The sequence below is a fragment of the Bombus vancouverensis genome, chromosome 17 (assembly GCF_051014615.1).
Source record: "Bombus vancouverensis nearcticus chromosome 17, iyBomVanc1_principal, whole genome shotgun sequence".
In the NCBI taxonomy this organism is placed as follows: Eukaryota; Metazoa; Arthropoda; class Insecta; order Hymenoptera; family Apidae; genus Bombus; species Bombus vancouverensis.
In genome coordinates this window covers 3,584,058-3,604,125 of record NC_134927.1, presented here as the reverse complement: position 1 = coordinate 3,604,125, position 20,068 = coordinate 3,584,058, and the positions used below count along the sequence as shown (strand labels likewise).

The window sequence follows — 20,068 nt, the reverse complement described above, 5'->3', positions numbered from 1 at the left end:
CTACTAAAAATAAACTACTTTAACTACTACAAGATAAAATGGGAAAAAATAATAAAAAAAAAGGATGACATAACTCAGTGCCACAAATGCCAGCGAATAGGCCACACAGCGCAAAACTGCAACCTAAACTACCGCTGTGTTAAATGCAGCGAGCCCCATGGCCCAGGCGACTGCACAATAAAAAAGGAAAACGCAGTAACCAAAGACAAAATATTCTGCGTCAACTGCAAAAACTATGGACACCCCGCGTCATACAAAGGTTGCCCCAAACTCGTAGAGCTCCGTAAAAAGGTAGCAGATAAAATAAAAAAAGACAAAGAAGCAAAGACACAACGAATTGCCCAAATAAGCCGCAAATACGTCCCAGAACTAAAGTTCTCTGACGTAGTGAAGCAGCAAACAACACTAAATCAAACAACCAAAATCTCCCCACAATCAGCAAACTTAGATCCGCGCTCAAGCCAAAGCCCAATCACAATCGATAACTCCCCCCATCTAAACATTATAAACGTTATCGAAGACTTTAAAAAAGGTATCCTCCAAGCGTTAAAAGAACAACAAATGCAACTAAACGAAATAAAAAACACTCTATTAACACACGAAGAAAGGATCGACGCCATCTTCAGCACTTTCATTAGTACAGACGACGAATAACCAAAACACGCCAAACCAACCATCACAGCAAAAGACAAATAAATTTAACCTAAAACATCTGAAAATAATCGCAATAAATGCTAACTCTTTAATTTCAAACCAAAAAAGATACAGTATGCTAACCCTATTAAATAAAGAAGCCCCCGATATAGTACTCATCTCAGAAACAAAGCTAAACAAAAGACACAATGTACACTTCAAAAACTACTCCATGATAAGACACGACAGACCGAACGCCAGTCAAGGAGGAGGAACAGCGATCCTCATAAAAAACCCTATAAAATACAAAACGATCCTAATTGATAAAATAACACGTTTCAGAACCTTAGAAACAACGATCATAAAAATAAAAATAAGCAATAAGGAAAATTTATTCATCACTGCAGCCTACGCAACCTACGGAAACCAGAAAGAATTTAACTACGAATTCAATAACCTTTTCGAACTCTTGCAGCTCAACAAACCGGAAAACTACTATATAATAGCAGGAGACCTTAACGCAAAACACACAAGCTGGAAAAACGAAATAAACAACACGAGAGGCAACTTCATTAGAAACTGGCTAGACAATAAAAGCATCCACTACAAAACAAACTTGTACAGCTCCGAGCTACCCTCTTACCCAAAAGGAGGCTCATACCTGGACATATGCCTAGCAGATGCGCGACTAAAATTCCAAAACCTACGTCCAAACAATACCCTAAAAACCTTAGCCTATGACAGTGACCATAACGCCCTAGTATTTCAAATTAACAAAAACACATCTGACTTCCTAACTCTCGAAACCCAGACCGAGACACCCAGGTACAACTACAAAAAGACAGACTGGAAAAAGTTCCAAAACATACTCGAACAAAACTGCGACCTAGAGATCTACAACAACGTCAACCTAACAAACAGACAAATCGACTCATTCCTAGACGAAATAGAAAAACACACACAAATCGCCCTCCAAAAATCCGTGCCAATCATAAAACAAAAAAATTCATGCGAGCCCTATATAAACAATAAAATAAAAGATCTACAGCGAGATAAAAGCTACATACTGTCCAAAATAAACAATATAAAATTTAACTATTCTTACGACAAAAGAGAAGAATTAGAATTCCTAAAGTTCCTACTACACAGAATAAAAGCGCAACTGAAACAAGAATTCGCAATTTCTATAAACCATTACTGGACAAACAAAATAAAAAACATCTCCAAAAACGACTCAGCAAACATGTTCCCACAAATAAATCAAATCTTTAGAGCAAAAGAACAAAACCCCATCCCACCTCTCAAATTGCCCCCAGAAAATGCCTCCCTCATCCAAGAAGCAGGTATAACGATACACAACACCATCAAAGACACCGAGGGTAACTTCATAATAACTAAAACAACAGAAAAACTAGACATTATCGGCACCCACTTTTCCAAAATACATACGCAAAACGAACACATGGGCCGAGAACAACTAAACAGAATTATCATGGCCGAAACAAACAAACTCAAAAATGAAATGGAACTAGATAAAACGCTAAACAAAACAGTCTGCATATTCTCAAACGAAAACACCGCAGACAACCCCAAACAACCAGATCCAGAAATAAACTACTTCACAAATTACAATCAACTAAACACAACCCTCTCCAAACTAAACAACAAAAAATCCTCCGGCTTCGACGGCATCCCAAACATCTTACTCAAGCGCCTACCGAACAAAATAAAATGGTACTACACGGTACTCTTCAACAATGCTCTAAACAACACATACTTCCCCAGAAAATGGAAAAAAGCCAAACTGATAGCTATAACAAAAAAGGATAAAGACGGCTCATCGCCCGCAAACCTACGACCCATAAGTCTCCTCCCCAACATAAGCAAAGTATTCGAAATAATCATAAACAACCCCCTAACCTCCTTCTGCACAAAAAATAACATAATCCCAGAGAATCAATTCGGCTTCCGACACAAACACTCCACAATTCACGCAATAAACAAACTCACGTCGGACATCTGCTGGGCTCTAAACGCAAAAGAACGAGTTGCCGCCTGCTTAATAGACCTCGAAAAAGCCTTCGACACAGTCTGGATCCCAGGTCTCATATACAAACTGATCAAAAAAAAAGTTCCCTAAACACCTGATTAAAATAGCCTGGGACATGATCACAAACAGAACATTCGTAATGACTGAAGGTGCACACTCATCAAGCAAAGAATTCTCCATAAAAAACGGTCTACAACAAGGTACAGTGAATTCCCCGTTACTTTTCAGTATTTACAACAGCGACTTACTAAACCTCTTTGAGCTCAATACATCCACCCATAAACGCTCCATAGCCTTCGCAGACGACCTAATCATATACGTAACAGGCCGCAAAACCAAAACTATAAAAACGGAACTCCAAGAACTCTTTGAGAAAATAAACGACTATTACCACGCATGGAAACTAAAAATCAACATAAGTAAATGCGAAACCATACTGTTTAGACCCAAGTCAAGTGAAATCGGCCCAATAGAAAGAGAACACTGCAAAAAATTTCAGATAAGAGAAAAAACAGACAAAGGGGCCCTCATACCACACAAAAATTGCGTAAAATACTTAGGGGTAAACATAGATTACAAATTAAACTACAAGCAGCACACCGAAATTCAACTTACCAAGGCCAATAAAGCATTCTGGAAAATGAAAAAACTATTCCACTCCAAACATCTCGACAGCAAAGTAAAAATTCTATGCTATCAAGCACTAATCAGACCGATCATAACATACGGCTGCCCAATCTGGTACAACATATCAGCCTCCCAAATGGAAAAAATTCGCATATTCGAAAGAAAATGCATCAGGGCTTGCTTGAGCACTTACAGATCCGAACACAGCGGATTCAAAAAATACGTAAAAAACAAAATAATATACGACCTAGCCAATGTTCACCGCATAGACTGTCACATCCTAAAGCTAATACGAAATCACTTCGCGCAAGCGGCAAAGATAAAAGAAAATAGTTTAATCTTCAGCTGCTTATTTCCAAATGACACATATTACAAAAACACTCTGACAACAGGCTACATCCCGCCGGAAGCTTTCCCATACCTTGACGGAAAAAACTACCTACAAGACCAAAATAACATCCCGATAATTTATCATATAAAGAGAAAAATAGGGACCCAAACTATACTTTACGAGGAAAACCTAGACGGTCAGACCGCAGACACTAGATGGAGATACAACATGGCCCTCCCCCTGAAAGACACCAAAGACAAACATAGAAAAAATTCAAAAAAATATTGGTGGATACTGAACCCATAATAAAATAAGAGAGAAAATCTATTAAACCGATAAAAATCAATTCTGCCCCCGCACAACACAGGTGCAAACATTGTAATCTTCGCAATCCTCCTTCTTTTAAAAGAAACTTATTTATTTAACATCCCCCTCATCCCCCCCCCACCCCGCCAAATTCCACATCACCCAAAAACATACTACCGAAGCGTCCTGTTTTTGCGACCCAGTTTCCAGGACAATAAAAACAAGTAAAAACAAAATCACATAGAAGCTCCGCTCCTCCAGCGGCTTAAACCAAAAGATATATTCAACACGAAAAATGTAAAGCGTCGACACATATTACAGCATGGCTACGTAGTACCGTTGCGTATCGGTACCTTTGCCTAAGATACCATTATATAAATTCACCGTTTATTGTGAACACTATAATGTATTTATAATTGTATATTGGGTTTTAATAAACAGTTTAAAAAAAAAAAAAAAGCACTCGTTCTCGTCCGATCACGAAAGTTAAGCAGCGCTGGGCACGGATAGTACTTGGATGGGTGACCGCCTGGGAACTCCGTGTGGTGTTGGCTTTTTTTTATTTTTCCAATATTTTTTACGGAGGTAAGCTCGAGGCTGGGTTCTATGTTTAGTTTATTTGCGTTTAGTCCCTTTGTAACTGCAAAATCTAGTAGGTCAGGTATTTTGCTCAGGTCTCTCGGCCAGTATGTCCGTCTTCCCGTTGATAATATATTGAGGTTAGTGTTTCTAATGTAGTTTTCCAAGGTTCTACCTCGTGGTGTAGTGATTCTTGGTCCCCCATAGTGAGTGCTTCGAGTTGTATATTTGATAAATTGATATTGATATTGATAAATTTAAAAAACATACATAATCATAATATTTTTGTAGAAACAACAACATTCCAAAAATCTATTCACCCTATCGTAGCACGTATAAGAAATACTTAATTATTTTTTTCCGTCTATTTCACAAATCTGTTATTTATAAAAAAGAGCATTAAGAATATCGGGAACACCCTGTATACTATTTGGTATTACTTTAAATTAAAATATTTCCTTTTTCCTTAAATTGTTTAAAATACTGTATCTCGTGAATTTATTTAGGTGCTTCGTAGAAGAAAAACTTGGTTCAAAATTTGTTGAATCCAGATCTCCACCTTTTCATAAATCCTTTGAAGAAACCAGTTCAATCACGCCTGTATTTTTCATTCTCTCTCCAGGCGTTGATCCGTTGAAAGTAAGAAATTTATCAATAGTTACAAACATTTTTTATGCATAACAGATCTGTTAATTTTCTTTTTTATTCACATAATATCACATTGGCTTATTAGTTATTAATAACCATTTAGTATTGTGTTGTCGATCGAAACAAAAATCCAGTAGTTTGTTTATAGTCTATCAGGATAGTTTCCAAAAGCTTATCAAGATTCGTCTAGGTGAGCTGTCTAAATTTATCTGAGGAAAGGAAAAGAAAATTTGACTGAAGGTTCTTAAGAATCTTTTGTGTTCTTTTTGTTAAGTACTTCGGGCCTCCAAGGTTCTGAGCTGAATATCGTACGGTCCCTTACAATCTGCTTACTAAAAGGCATCACTACTTTCCCCACTCCGTAGCAAGATCCTTTAAACGAAGTCTACTTTTTATTCTTCTTCCCATTCGCGACCAGACGCGCGCAACCGCGAAGTTACGACACGACTCTGCGAGTACAAAGTATATGGAAGGCATACATATATGTCGAGTCAAAGTCCAAGTCTAGGCCCGAGTCGTCCTCGTGGCGGGAGCTTGGGATAGGTAATGATTCTTCACTGAAGCTATCCATTTTCTTACACCACTGAAGTGACTTTTATTGACACACACAAAGATGTTACAAAGTTGACGCAAACTCACAATGATCACACACTCGCGACACTGGTGACAATGGTCTTAGGTTCGCTAAGGAATCCGCGGACAACGGGATGGTAGTTGTACGTACTCGTAGAATCTAAGTCGGATTCTTTGTTAATATTCACTGACCGTAAGGCGTTAAACTTCTTGTCGATGAATACCGCATATGAAAACTATGATGGGGCGTGTCTAAGGACACGAGATCATCGGATTCGTCGGGGATATCACACGTTCGGAAAGTAAGGGAAATTGACGTTGCTGCTAATTGGCCAATCTCCATATGGGTAGTTAGAAAAGGATGCTAGCCGCCCTTGAGGGAAGGTTGCTAGTGGGAGACGTCGTTCGTGGAAAAATAGGTCTCTCCTGTCTTCCTGTAACTGGGACAAAGACTGTGTATCTGTTGAGGGATTTTAGGTAACTAGATATTAGTGTTTATAACGGCCCTCGGGCTAGCCGACCACGTACTGCGGAGACGCGTCGACATCTGGTAAACATCCTGCCTGGAGAATAGGATCTGCGTGTGGCGAGCTACGGGACAGTAACCGTTGGAATGTTTACTGCCACGTGCCGCCACAAATCTTTCTTTTAAGGAGAGCTATAGGGTTACTTAATGCCTTTGTTAGATGGACAGTTCGTCCCGTTGACCGCGGCCACGTTCGGCGACTAATTGTCGCCTTGAGCCCAAGCTCATTGTCACAAGTCTCAAACAAATACAATTGGGTAGAGTGACGGCAAATCGTTTAATTACAACTGTAGATTTTAATATCAATGTTTTTATGGATTTACCCGAGGTTTCGGAGGGAAGGCACGGGTGTCCTCTTATCTCCGACATGTATATTCACACGTGCAATATAGTCACGCGCGACTGAACCTCATTTCGCTGTTAGAATATCAGGAATCCTTACTGAGGATTTTTTTAATTTATTTATTTATCTAATGTATAGCACTATTAACTTATAATAATAATAATAATATATATAATGTATAATATTGTATGCAATATATAATTGTAGTATCTAAATAGTCTAGAGCAAGGACAAGAAAGGATGTTCTATTTGAAGTGAAGTTCAGTTTAATTTTAACAAGGAATACCCAATGCAAAAACTGACTACAATATCTTCGTAGGCCTTATTCTCATACTCGGCTCACAACTTCTGTCTTCCCAGGTCAAAAAATGCTGACCCTCAACTCTCGCAACTTTCTCCCACTCCTTTACTCATTTAGCTTTGACGTCACCAAGGCACGCTCTCTCTCTCTCTCTCTCTCTCTTTCTCTCTTCCCCAGCACCCTTACGATTCTTAATTTATACCTTAAATTTACAACTTATACTATCTCGAGAAAACTCGAACTTAAATATATGATAGTCCAAGTGTATATACCCTTTTCTTTTTGATATTACATACCGCTATATAGGGCGAAACTGTAGAAACGTTATCTATCCTCGGATTTCTATGATTTTTGGGTATGTTATAGAAATATTTCGAACAACTTTTGCCTTTATAGTATACTGTATATAAGGAGTGAACTTGTTTAGTTTTCAATATATTTGCAAGAAACTACCAGCTCAATTATTGTGTATTTCTGCCTATAAATGTTCATCTCTGACAGCGTATGCATCGGTCTGGTTATCAGTCGTCGGTCACTTATCTTCTGTGTATTAAGAATTACTCACTTATTTAATATTTGAACCCAATACATTTATGGTATTCACTTATAATTGAGTTATAAGTTACCAGTCATAACAGACTCTTGTAGCCTGGCATGTGTACGATGTGCACGAAGCCTTTAAACTCGCCCAACCCTCGTTTTAAAAAAGAAGATAAGTGACCGGCAATCGGTAACCAAACTAACGCATAGGCTGTCACGGTTGCACAACTGCAGATGTAGAATTCACTGTAGTGATATAGTTTTTCGTGATAGTGATAGTTTTTCGTGCATATCCCGGAAACTGAGCGAATTCACTTCTTATATAGGAAAAGGTTATTTGAAATATCGATTTCCACAACACTTTCAAAAACATGGAAATCGAAGACTAGTTAACGTTTCTGCAGTTCCACCAACCAAATCATATTCTCCTCGACGCTATTCAATTTTTATGCGAAAGATTTTTCCATAAAGTAAGTAATTTTGTAATAGTTTGAAATGATGAAGTTAGATGCTTCATCCTATTTAGCGTAGATTATCATACGTTCAAAGGAATAGCTTTCTGTTTGCTCATTAATATTGCATTACTTAGTTTTTATCTAATTGGGAAATGTAAACATTTTCTAATGTAACTTCAATGTAAGAGCTAATGAAATTTTAAGGTCATTTTCCAAAAGAACGGTTTATTTGCAACCCATGGTTCCTTGCAGATATTACGTGATCCATTAGATATCCATTACACGATGGCATACAAAAAATTTACCTTTGAAATTCTATTGTACGGTATCTTTCTTTAATAAATCTGCACCGATCTGAAGCTGTGGGATCATCTATCAAAGTCATGAGATATATATAATTCATGAATACCCTGAACAACCAATAACCTATAAGCAAACTGCGTAACATTTAATAATTTTTCTTTAATGCAATATAATTGTAACACCTTCTTACTCTTCTCATTTCCTATATTCTGTTGCTTTCGATGGCATATGCTTCGTTTATCAGTTTATAACCTGAATCGAAGACAATTAATATTAAGAATTATGGATACCTAATGAATTACACAAAAACATGTTACGAAAATCAACGTGATCACATCGAATATGTATTTACAATAACGACAACGATAAAAATTCAGGACGTGGAAAAACTGGGTATGCAATTGGGTTTCACTTTTGGAGGAAGAAATTTCCATAATGTGTCACTGGGTCAAGGTCAAGAACCCATAGCGGAAGAAGCCATAGAACTTTCCGCGAACGAAGGCCATTGGGTAATTTTGCAAAATGTCCATTTGGTGAGGAAATGGTTGCCTACATTAGAAAAAAAGATGGAACAGTGCTCGGAGAATCCACATGATGATTATCGATTGTTCATTAGTGCGGAACCCAGTCCTGATCCTCATGAATCGATAATACCTCAGGTAATAAACAATTGTATAATTTGAAAAAGCAAAAGAAAATATGCACTTTTAATTAAGTTAACATGTGCTAATTATATTCTTTAACCCTCCGTCGGTAATATGGTCTTTCTCTAACGCGGTCGGCATTACAGGTCCTTTAGTAACTGGTCTAATTTCTTACTGTTTTTTTGCCTTAATAAAATCTAAGAAAATTCTGAGATACCTATTATAGACCCAAATTCACTATATAAGTGATACTTTAGCCAATAAATAAGTAGATAATGTCGATATGAAACACTGATTACTAAATTTAAGGTTCGTTAAATTGTACACAGGGTATACTAGAATCAGCCATAAAGATCACGAACGAACCACCATCTGGAATTCAAGCGAATATCCACAAAGCGTTGGATAACTTTACCCAGGAAACTTTGGAGTCCTGCAGCAAGGAAACCGAATTCAAAGCAATATTATTTGCACTTTGTTATTATCACGCTGTACTTGCAGAACGTAGAAAATTTGGGGCGCAAGGATGGAATAGGGTAAGTAACTTTAAATCTTAATGGATCATAACGTTAAATTAGAAATTATAGATCGAAGATTTGTAAATGTTGAAACAATGAGAGAAGCCAAAAACAATGTTTACGATATCTTGTGTAATGTAATAACTTAAAATTAATACTCTTTCACAGATTTTTTATTAATTATAAGACATATTTGGAATAGATCTCACAACTGTGGCATAATTTAAAACGTACTATAAGTGTCTTCCTTGTAGTCTGCAATTAAATTAGGAAAAGCTACTAATTTTTTACTAGTGATGATATTAGCAAAGTTTGTAAATTATATTCTTCAATAATTGTTGCTTTAGTAAATATATGCTCTAATAATAAATTATTAAATAATTTAGAACGTAACTATACACAAATAGCAATTAAACAAATTTCTCTGTTACTATGTTGTTAATCGTTGTTAAGAAATCACATTTACATATACAGGGTGGTTGGTAACTGGTGGTACAAGTGGAAAGGGGGTGATTCTACGCGAAGAAAGAAGTCGAAAATATAGAATAAAAATTTTTCGTTTGAGGCTTTGTTTTCGAGAAAATCGACTTTGAATTTTCGCTTGGTACGCGTGCACTTTATCGCGTCTCGTTATAACGGATCTCACTGTAGATTTTTAAAAAAATTTATAGAATAAAAATTTTATTTTTAATTTTTTTTTTTTTCGACTTCTTTTTTTCGCGTAGAATCACCCCCTTTCCGCTTGTACTACCAGTTACCAACCATCCTGTATATATATGTCGGGGTCGACGTATATATTACGATTAGGGTTAGGGGCATTAAACGAATCTTCATTTGGATTCGATTCGACATTATTGTTATGCAATAGAGCAGGTATCTATTAGTGCAAATATGATTATTACAGAATTTGACAAGTAACCATGGTAATTAGATACTCGAGAAGCTAATGACAATGATCCGAGTTTCAATAACTATGTACAATTTGCTTGTCTACGGTACAAGTATTACTGAACTAACTCTTTTTTAAAACATAGAATATCCACCGACCGTAAAGACGCTATGTAACTCTCTAATGCGACCTCACGAGAGAATCATTTTCTATCGTTATGATGCTGCAGAGGAAAACTATGATGGGATGACGTTGATGTTAATTGGTCCATTTCCATGTTGGTAGTTAGAGACGGATGCTAGCCGTCGTTGAGGTAAACTGGCTAGCGGTCAGCGTCGTTCGTGAGAAAAATAGATTTTCCCTATCTTCTGTTTGTCTGTTTGAAGGACTTTAGTTACCTAGATCTTAAGATTTATAACGGGTCCTCAGGCTAGCTGAACATGTACAATGGAGATGCGTCGACATCTTACTCGAAGAATAGGTTCTGCGTGTGGCGAACCACTGGACAGAAACCGTTGGAATGTTTACTGTCGCGTGTCGCTACAAATATTTCTTTTAAGGAGAGCTATAGAATTACTCCATACCTTTATTAGACAAAGCGTTCATCCCGTGACCACGGCTACGTTCGGCGACTGGCTGCCGCTTCGAGCCTAAGCTCATTATCACAACTCTCGAACAATTACAATTGTTTAATTATAGCTATAGTAGACTCTAGATTACAATGTTGCGGGATTATCCAAAATTCCAAAGACTCCGGTGTTCTTTCATCTCCGACATATTAATATAATTAGATATGGTATTAGCAATGATTTTCGGAAATTTTCTCAAACAACACTTTCTGTAGAATAATTTTCTGTTTAGTAAAATGTAGTTTATTCTCATTCAAAATATGTTTAAACAAATTGATATAATTATAACAAGCTTATAAGTTATATACTAAATTTACACATATATGTACTTTCAAAAAACTATTTTCTTTTATGTCAGTCCTACCCATTCAACTTCGGTGATCTAACAATCAGCGTATCTGTATTATTTAATTACCTGGAAAATAGTATCAAAGTACCTTGGGAGGATCTTCGTTACTTATTTGGAGAAATAATGTATGGAGGACACATAACCGATGATTGGGATAGAAGACTATGCAAGACATATTTAGTAGAATATTTGAAAACGGAATTAGTTGAAGGTATATATGATAATTCACAATTATATTTCCAATATATTCGATTTATTAAATCTATTTTTAAATACAATTACTTCTATAAAACTTTGTTTGTAAATTCTTTATTGGTCACTTCTTACAATAATCAAAACTTTTCAATATTGAAACGAAATATGCTTTATATCGTTAGGTCGTTATCTATGTATATCCCCTTCCCCAATTTACTTTTCTCTCTCATTACCCTCGTCTTCTCCTCCCACGATTTCAACGTTGGGATTATTATTGTGTTCTTTTCTCCCACCCTTACCTTCTATGTCCTCTCTACCTCTACCTCTACTCTCATATTTTCCTTTATGAATTCTGACACTGTCCCGTTATCGCTTTCCTTCCCCCATTCCGCGCCCTTTATTACGATATTGCTCTTTCTTCTCTCCCTTTCTATCCTGCCCTGCTCCTCCTCAAACCTCATGATTCTGCCCACCAATTCTTTCATCTCTCCTTTCCATCTTTCCCACTCACTGTCCCATCTTTTTCTTTCCGTCTCCCTCTCACTCCTCCATCTCTCACTCTCTCATCGTCTCTCTCCTTCCCACTCCTTCTTCCACCTTTCCCTCTCCTCTTTTCGATCCTTTTCCCATCTTTCTCTCTCTTCCTTCTTCTCCCTCCTCATCTCCTCTACTAGCTCTACCAACACCTCTAACCCCCCTTGTATTTTCTCCATCCTCACGTCCTATGCTTCTTTGCCGCCCACTCTCATTACTGCCTCCTTCTCTGTCACGCTGTATCTTTCAGGCGTGTTTCTGCGTTCTTCCTTCTCTCTCACCTGGTTCGTTATCCTCGGTCTGCCTCTTGTCGCCATCTTTTTCCTGGCTAATTAATTTTGTACTTTCGTCAACCTAACCTCTTCTTTCCTAGCTTTGTGTTTCACACTTTCTCCTGTCTTATTGACACTTTTTCTTTTATGCTTTTTTTTTATATCCCCTCTTCGTGCTTTCACCCTTTTCTTTCTCTTCTTCTTTCCCCTTTGTCTTCCTCCTCCTTTTCCCCTTCACTTTACACTTTTTCACCGCGCTCACTACCCACGTGTTACCTTCGCCCGCGTCCAAACTAGAAGTCGATATGCTTTATATCAATGTAGTTGCTTTAGAGATGCATATAATTCTTTACTATTTAATGATTACTAATCGTTTTCTTTTCTTATTTTGTATATATCTGAGGTGTTGGTAGTACGTGTGGAGTGCCAAAGAAATACTTTTGTTTAACAGTATATTTATTCTCACTTAACGGCTTTGTTACAAGTCTCGACTCGCGACTTGAGCGAAAGATAATTTACTCGCGTTTCTCGATTTCGACTGTTCAATCACGCTTCTTGGTCACCACTCACCTCTCAATCCATTTCGTTTCTTTTTGTCACCTCACAATATCCCCACTACTGTACTGACCGTGGTCACGTACGCCTTCTGTCGAGTATTTGGCGAAAGGACCGTAGGGATATCGATTGCTTACATTTTGACGGTCTCTCGTAAACAGTCTGTCAACAATGGTATACTATGTACCGACGAAACCGTTGGAAAGTTCTTTGTTGTCGAATGCCGCTACACATCACTTTGGATGATTATTATAACATAACCGATTTTTCAAAGTAATAATACAATTTCAATTTATTTTTTATTTGAAAAGTAAATCTTTCACTTTATAGAAGTTTATAAACTCTAATGAAAAGATTAATGATAAGAATTCTTTTATTATTCTTGAATTAGCACAAGTACATATGAAATACGTTTTTTAAATTATTATAACATTGTATCTTCGTTTTCGTAATTTGTACACTTGTACAATTTCATAAAGTATTAATATACGGTTCACAAATATCTTCGAAATTGTTGATATTATATCGCTTTGCAATACACATCAAAATCAAATTATCTCTAAAACAGCCATTTCAGAGTGTGAATTTTATTCTATTATTTCTTTTGCCTTTTCAGGACTGCACCGATTAATGCCAAATAATAAAATACAAAATATATAATTCCACATAAAAATGTATTATTAACATTCAGAAATCCTTCAGTTATCCATTCGTGAAAAAATTATATCAAATTATATATTCCTCGAAATTGTTGAACTTTTGTTTGAAATATTTTTCGACACCATCAATAGCTTCGACAATTTACGACGAGATGGAATTAGAAGGCATTACAACAATTTTTACAGAAACAGTTAACAAAGAAATGAATTTACACTTTTTGTGTAGGTGAACTATACCTTGCACCAGATTTTTTGGTACCACCAAATAGTGATTACGATGCATATCATCAGTACGTCGATAACTACCTACCTGCTGAAAGTCCTGTTCTGTATGGACTTCATCCCAATGCAGAAATTGGTAAATATATATAACATTTCAAAACGACCTAATGAAACTGACATAATATCATATCACACTATTAGATAATAACTAAGGGATACAAGTCAATGTTGTGAGATCGCTAATTCGAATCAAAGTTTATGTATTTGGAGTTGAAGTGATTAAGAATAGTAATCGTGAATCGATGAACTATAACCAAAACTTTGCCCGGATTTATCTCCCACAAATTTCTAGAATTGCTTGCTCGTAATAGGAAATATACTAAGAAATAACTTTACCTATTCTGTCTCGCACTGTCTGTCTTTAACCTCTACCAGAGAGGAAATTTCTCTCTGCCCCTACCTTTAGTGCACGCATTATATAGATCTGTAGAGTAAGCGCGAATTTTAATAAATTATTATTATTAGTTGAATCTTTTTCTATAATTAAGAAGATTACTGACAACAAAAGTTTAGGTTATTAGGAACTCTTTAGTTCACATTTTCGTTCCATATACTTACCTATTAATTAAGATAATTAAATTAAAACTTTACTAATATGTTCTAGATTTTTGAAGTCACGCGTTCTTTGAGTACATTCGGTACGTGGTCGGAAACGCTCGGTCTTACTAATTTTTAATTCCTTGTAACTGTTTTATTATTAATCATTGTAGAAAAAAAATACGTGTCACAAATCTTTCTTTCCTAAATTAATTTACATAATCACTGAATAGTATGCAAGTACCGAATTCTTGGGAAGCCACCTCTCCGGTTATCTTCCATTCCTACTTCTCGTCCCTATCGTTATACATACTGTATGCTCAATACTGTTTGTTCATTACCTTTGGTTATACTGTTTATTGTGATATATGTAGGAACGCTGCATTTTTATATTATTTTTATATACATAAATATTGTTTATCGTATAGGAGTAATAAAAGATAGATCTCTATGTTTAAAAATTATAATGTCACGTTCAAGATCAGGTTTCAAGGTCACCGCAATGTCAAACACAATAGCGTATAATATGTTCCCCTTCATGTTACGCGATTTTTTCTGAGACATCTCGTGACATTCGTGTTTTTCGAGATATTTCAGCGGCTCACGATAAAGCGGACACACTGTATATATGTTTACCAGTCAAAAAATTGTAATTATTGCGTGTTTTACAAAACACGAGAATTAAAAAAAGAGCCAGAATTCTGTTACCTTAGAAAACTCTCCGTTAAAAATCTATCAAAATATATTACTATTAATAACTGTAACGTTAATTTCAAATTAATAACGATATTGGTGAAATATTTAATACAGATACAATTGAGAAAGTGGTTTCCAATATTTAGCTGGTAATGTATGTGCATTTCATTTAGAAATAACAAACGGAAACATTCGATAATTGCACAAAAGGATCCCATGCATAATTGCACAGTCGTCGTTCCTGCTGCGGGACGCCTGACGTACCGGAAATCGAATATCACTCAGACAATTTATCTAGATACTAAATCAAAAGTAAAACTGTTTTATCTTTTACTCTTTCTGAATCATTCTTTTACTAACGTATTTGTGAGATCTTTCTGATAAAAATGAAACCAAACAAATAATTTGGATTATATTTACTTATTAACACGTATTTAATTATTATTTACACAGTAAGCAAATATGCATATTGGTAAGTTTCATTGGTCACAAATCAAAAATAGAAAATTTAATCTTTGAGTTAAAGGTCTAAGCTTGGGATAAGGTTGAGGTTAGGTTTAATGTTTGCCGAATGCTTCGACTCTCAGTCGCTTTTTTTCTTTCACTCGCGTTATCCTCTTCTACGTTGGGCATATCTAAGATCTCAGTTTTTAGAACAGTCTCTACCTCCCTATAATTGTAACACTTGAGTTTCGACTTTTGTGTAATTACCGAATGTTTCTTATATGTGTTTCTGGAGCCTAATTTCCCAATTGTATGTTATATAAAATATCTTTAATTATATCAGAAAGAAAGAAATCATTGTCGAATTATACCATATGATGAGTGCAATGACAAAGCGACATTCTCCTATGCGACTCAGATTACTGTTACAACTCTTGGAACATATTGCCGTACTTCTTCCATCATCATTAAATCAATTAGAACATGATCAACTTAAAACTATTGAAATGTGACATTAAATTCGAAAGTGTTTATATTGAAGGTAACTGCTTATAGAAAAAAATTATAACTTCTCAAATTTATTGATGATAGATGAAGGAAGTTTCATAATCTTTTGAATTTTCAAACTTTAAATGCTGCTTTGTAACACAACGCCAGACAATTAATTAGTGATTTTTTTTTTGATAGGGAGAATTAACTATTAATGCTGAGATGGAAGATCTGCAAAATTATATAATGATGGATGCTGTCCCGCCGTCTTGGACAAAAAGAGCTTACCCTTCAGAATTAGGATTAAACAGTTGGTTCACGGATATGTTGTATCGAATAAATGAATTATCTAATTGGACTGCTGATTTTAACGTAAACATTTACTTATTTCTTACTATTATTGTAACTTTTTTTATTGTATAAAACAATGCCCTATTAATATCGAAATGTTTCAGTTTGCGAAACTGACAATTGAATCCGTGGCAAATTTTGATGCCTGGAATTCAACTCAAACTGGTAAAATAAACATAGGAAAATTGAATGAGCGACGGAATAAAGCTTCGTTCGACGCACACGATTGTTGCTACCCATAAAAAGTGAAATTTTAATAACTTTTCGGTAGGAAAAAGCTGTAAAAGAGTGCTTAAATCTATTCAACTAAAATAAGTTTAGGTGCGAACTGATATGAATCAAAGTGTTTTCATCTTCAGATTATTAATCTGCAGATAATTCGTAGTAAATAGAATATGAATCTGCCTGAACTGAATCCAGAATAGCTGGATTGAGTTTGTGTAAATTCATATTAATTGAGAACATCGCTCCAATCTATTACAATAACTTTCATTAAGAAAAAATGGAAAGTATAAAATTTGACGTTTTCAAGCAGCTTTATTTCTTCGCATACTCGCCTTTAATATCCTGTACTTTGTGCCCTTTAGCTGAACTTGGGAAACAATCTTTTGCTTGAACTATTATATATTCGAGAAGATGACAAACCAGATATTAACGAATCTTATTTCAGACGATATTAACGGGTCATTCATATTGTTTACGTGTACCAAACGCAGAATTTTCCTTTTTTGCCAATTAACATTGAAATCTAAAAACTCTTACAACATTATTATTCAACTTTATTGCAATCTTATTCTACTCAGCAATCAATCTATTCTAATGACATAACGAATCATTATGTAGTTACCATCGTCGGTATGGCTAGGTGGTTTTTTCAATCCTCAATCATTTCTAACTGCAATTATGCAACAAACCGCGCGCAAAAATGAATGGCCATTGGACAAAATGTGTTTATATTGCGAAGTACTGCGAAAAACCAAAGAAGAAATCACGTAATTATTAAAAACATTACTCCGTCATTCCTTCAAACATATCCTTTATTTTTGTTTTTCCTTACTGTATGATGTTAATGTCGGGTATAGTATACTTATCGCGCATGTACAATGGTGAAAAAAAGTATTTGTACATACACATCCTTATTTTTTAATGAACCTTTTTATGGCGAAATCCACGATTTATTTTCGTAGAATCAATTTTTGGTAGTCGTATGAAAGTACTATTATATATATTATTATATTATATTATATAGTATATAATACTATTAAATGACACAAAGATCACTGCGGATGAGCGGGGAGAATGAAGAGGCACGCGCGCGTACACACGCACACAGGCTTAGAGCGTTGATTCATTTATAGTATTGTATATCACTTTTTGTTATTTATTAATTTCATTTTATTATTAAGTTGATATGATTTTTTGAGAACGCGATGTAAACTTGTGAGGATTTGTAAGGTTAAACGAAAGCGAGAGTGGAGTTTATAGCAGCGAAAACGAGCAACGAATTATTGTCTGAACTAGAAGTCATGTACCCCCATAAGGGAGACGATAAATAATGGCATTAGATTTAATATATATGAATCTAATTAATTAGTAGCTACATAAATGCTCTAATAAGTACAATGATGTACAAATATTGTTTCTAGCTACTGAATTTGCGATTATCTTCTTATATATATATATGTGTGTGTGTATACATGTGTATATACAAATATTTTAAAGTATTAATAAATAAAGATATCTTAACTGTATTTTTAAATATTTTTAATATTTTATTTCAAGTACATTTATTTAAATAAACTGACTAGTTTTCATCGTTAACAAAATTCAGTTACAATTTGTATAAATTTTATTCCAGAGTAATAATAATAGATTTTTCACTAAAACTTTACAGATCAGCACCAAGAGAAGGCGCTTATATAAACGGATTGTACATGGAAGGTGCACGATGGGACGTTCAAACAGGATGTATCATGGACTCTCGATTTAAAGAATTGTTTCCATTATTACCAATAATGTATATTAGGGCGATTACACAGGACAAACAAGATTTAAAGAATATGTATGAATGTCCTGTGTATAAAACACGATCGCGAGGTCCTACTTATGTGTGGACGTTCAATTTAAGAACTAAGGAGAGAGCTAGTAAGTGGATTCTTGGTGGAGTGGCAATTCTATTACAAATCTAATTTTATAAATTAAATTATGGACTAAATATGCAATTAAAATAAAGATTTTCGAAATTGACAAAGAGTGTTGGTATTCATTTTTCACACACAGTATACTTTATGTAAGACAATATTCATATGAAAGAAGAAGTACAACGCTTCTCTACGCACGATTACAGTTTATTTCTCTATTTTAAATTTCTTTACAACTTACGAGTTTTGGTGGGGCTTTGAGATTTTGGGGAGGGGCGGGAGAGGGCGGGCGGAGAGGGGAAGGGATGGGTGTCCTGTAGAATTATTTACAATATTTGCAATGTTTACAATATTTACACTATTTTACACAGAGGGAGATTAGAGCGTTGCCGTTTTGTGGTTCTTTCTCTTGTTATTCTTTATTATGGTTTCGGTCTAAACCAATATTTTTTTATGTTTTTTCTGTGATTGCCTTCTGTGTCTTTTTGGGGAAGGGCCATGTTGTATTTTCACATAGTGTCTATAGTCTGTCCATTTAAGTTTTCCTCGTAGAGTATTGTTTTAATTCCTATTTTTCTTTTTATATGGTAGATTATTGAGATACTATTTTGGTCTTGGAGGTAGTTTCTTTCGTCTAGGTATAAAAACGCTTCGGGGGGATGTAACCTGTTGTCAGTGCATATTTGTAATATGAATCGTTTAGAAATAAGCAACCGGAGATTAAACTATTTTCTTTTATCTTTGCAGCTTGCGCGAAGTGGTGTATTGTTAGCTTTAAGATGTGTCTATTTTAATTAAGTTTTGTCGAATGCTGCTTCCGAAAACCGAATTGTAGATCTGGCAGTGTTTTCAAATCCTCTAGGAGTGGAAGGAGTAGATTCTTTACCATCTTCTCGAATAGTTTTGACAAAGTAGGTAGAAGACTAATTGGGCGATAGGAGCTAGTTTCGAGTATTGGTTTACCGATCTTAGGGATGAGAGTAATCGGTGAGATTTTCCAGGACTTAGAATAGTGTTCGAGGCGAAGAATTGCGTTAAAAATTGATATGATGAGTGCAATCCCTTTTGTGGGAAGTTCCTTGATTGCTTTATTACATATTTGGTCATGCCCCGCTGCTTTCTTGGGATTCAGGCGACTGATTGATTCTATAATCTCTGCAGAAGTGAAGGGGTTCAATAGGAGAGGACATTTGTTACTTTCGCGGCAGTTTTGGTGGAGCGAGGTTTAAATACGTTAGATAGGTGATTAGCAAGCAGGTTGGCTGTTCACAGTTGTTGGTATGTCTGCCGTATATAGTGTGTTAGTATTGGTCCTAGGACGCTTCCTTGTGGTACTCCTGTCTTGATATCCTTAATTTCAGAATATGCATCATTTATTTTTACTACAAAGGTTCTATTGTTTGAGTAAGATTTGAGTAGTATGTAGATTTGTTCTGGAAATTGCTTTTTGAATGTTTGAAGAAGTTTTTCATGGTTAACTTTGTCAAATGCTGTTTCGATGTCCATAAAGAGTGCCGTGCAATATTGTTTTGTTCCCAGCGCCTGTAAGATTTCATTGACGAGTCTGTGCATTTGTTCTATTGTGGACTGTTTATTCCTGAATCCAGATTGATGGACCGTTATTAATTTTTCTTTTTCTATTGTTGGTTTTAGGCGGTTATATATTATT

The 20,068-nt window shown here is 35.5% G+C and overlaps 1 protein-coding gene across 1 annotated transcript in view; it reads left to right on the top strand.

Moving 5' to 3' along the window:
- The window catches only part of LOC117161966 (dynein beta chain, ciliary-like), a 112,821-nt gene extending 94,374 nt beyond the window's left edge, over positions 1 to 18,447 (top strand). The window contains 9 exon segments of the mRNA XM_076626170.1: positions 5,033 to 5,165; positions 8,593 to 8,874; positions 9,189 to 9,395; positions 11,254 to 11,455; positions 13,686 to 13,822; positions 13,825 to 13,827; positions 16,106 to 16,279; positions 17,102 to 17,250; positions 18,153 to 18,447. Of these exon segments, the coding sequence (XP_076482285.1) occupies positions 5,033 to 5,165; positions 8,593 to 8,874; positions 9,189 to 9,395; positions 11,254 to 11,455; positions 13,686 to 13,822; positions 13,825 to 13,827; positions 16,106 to 16,279; positions 17,102 to 17,250; positions 18,153 to 18,447 (1,582 nt within the window).
- The last annotated feature ends 1,621 nt before the right edge of the window (positions 18,448 to 20,068 follow it).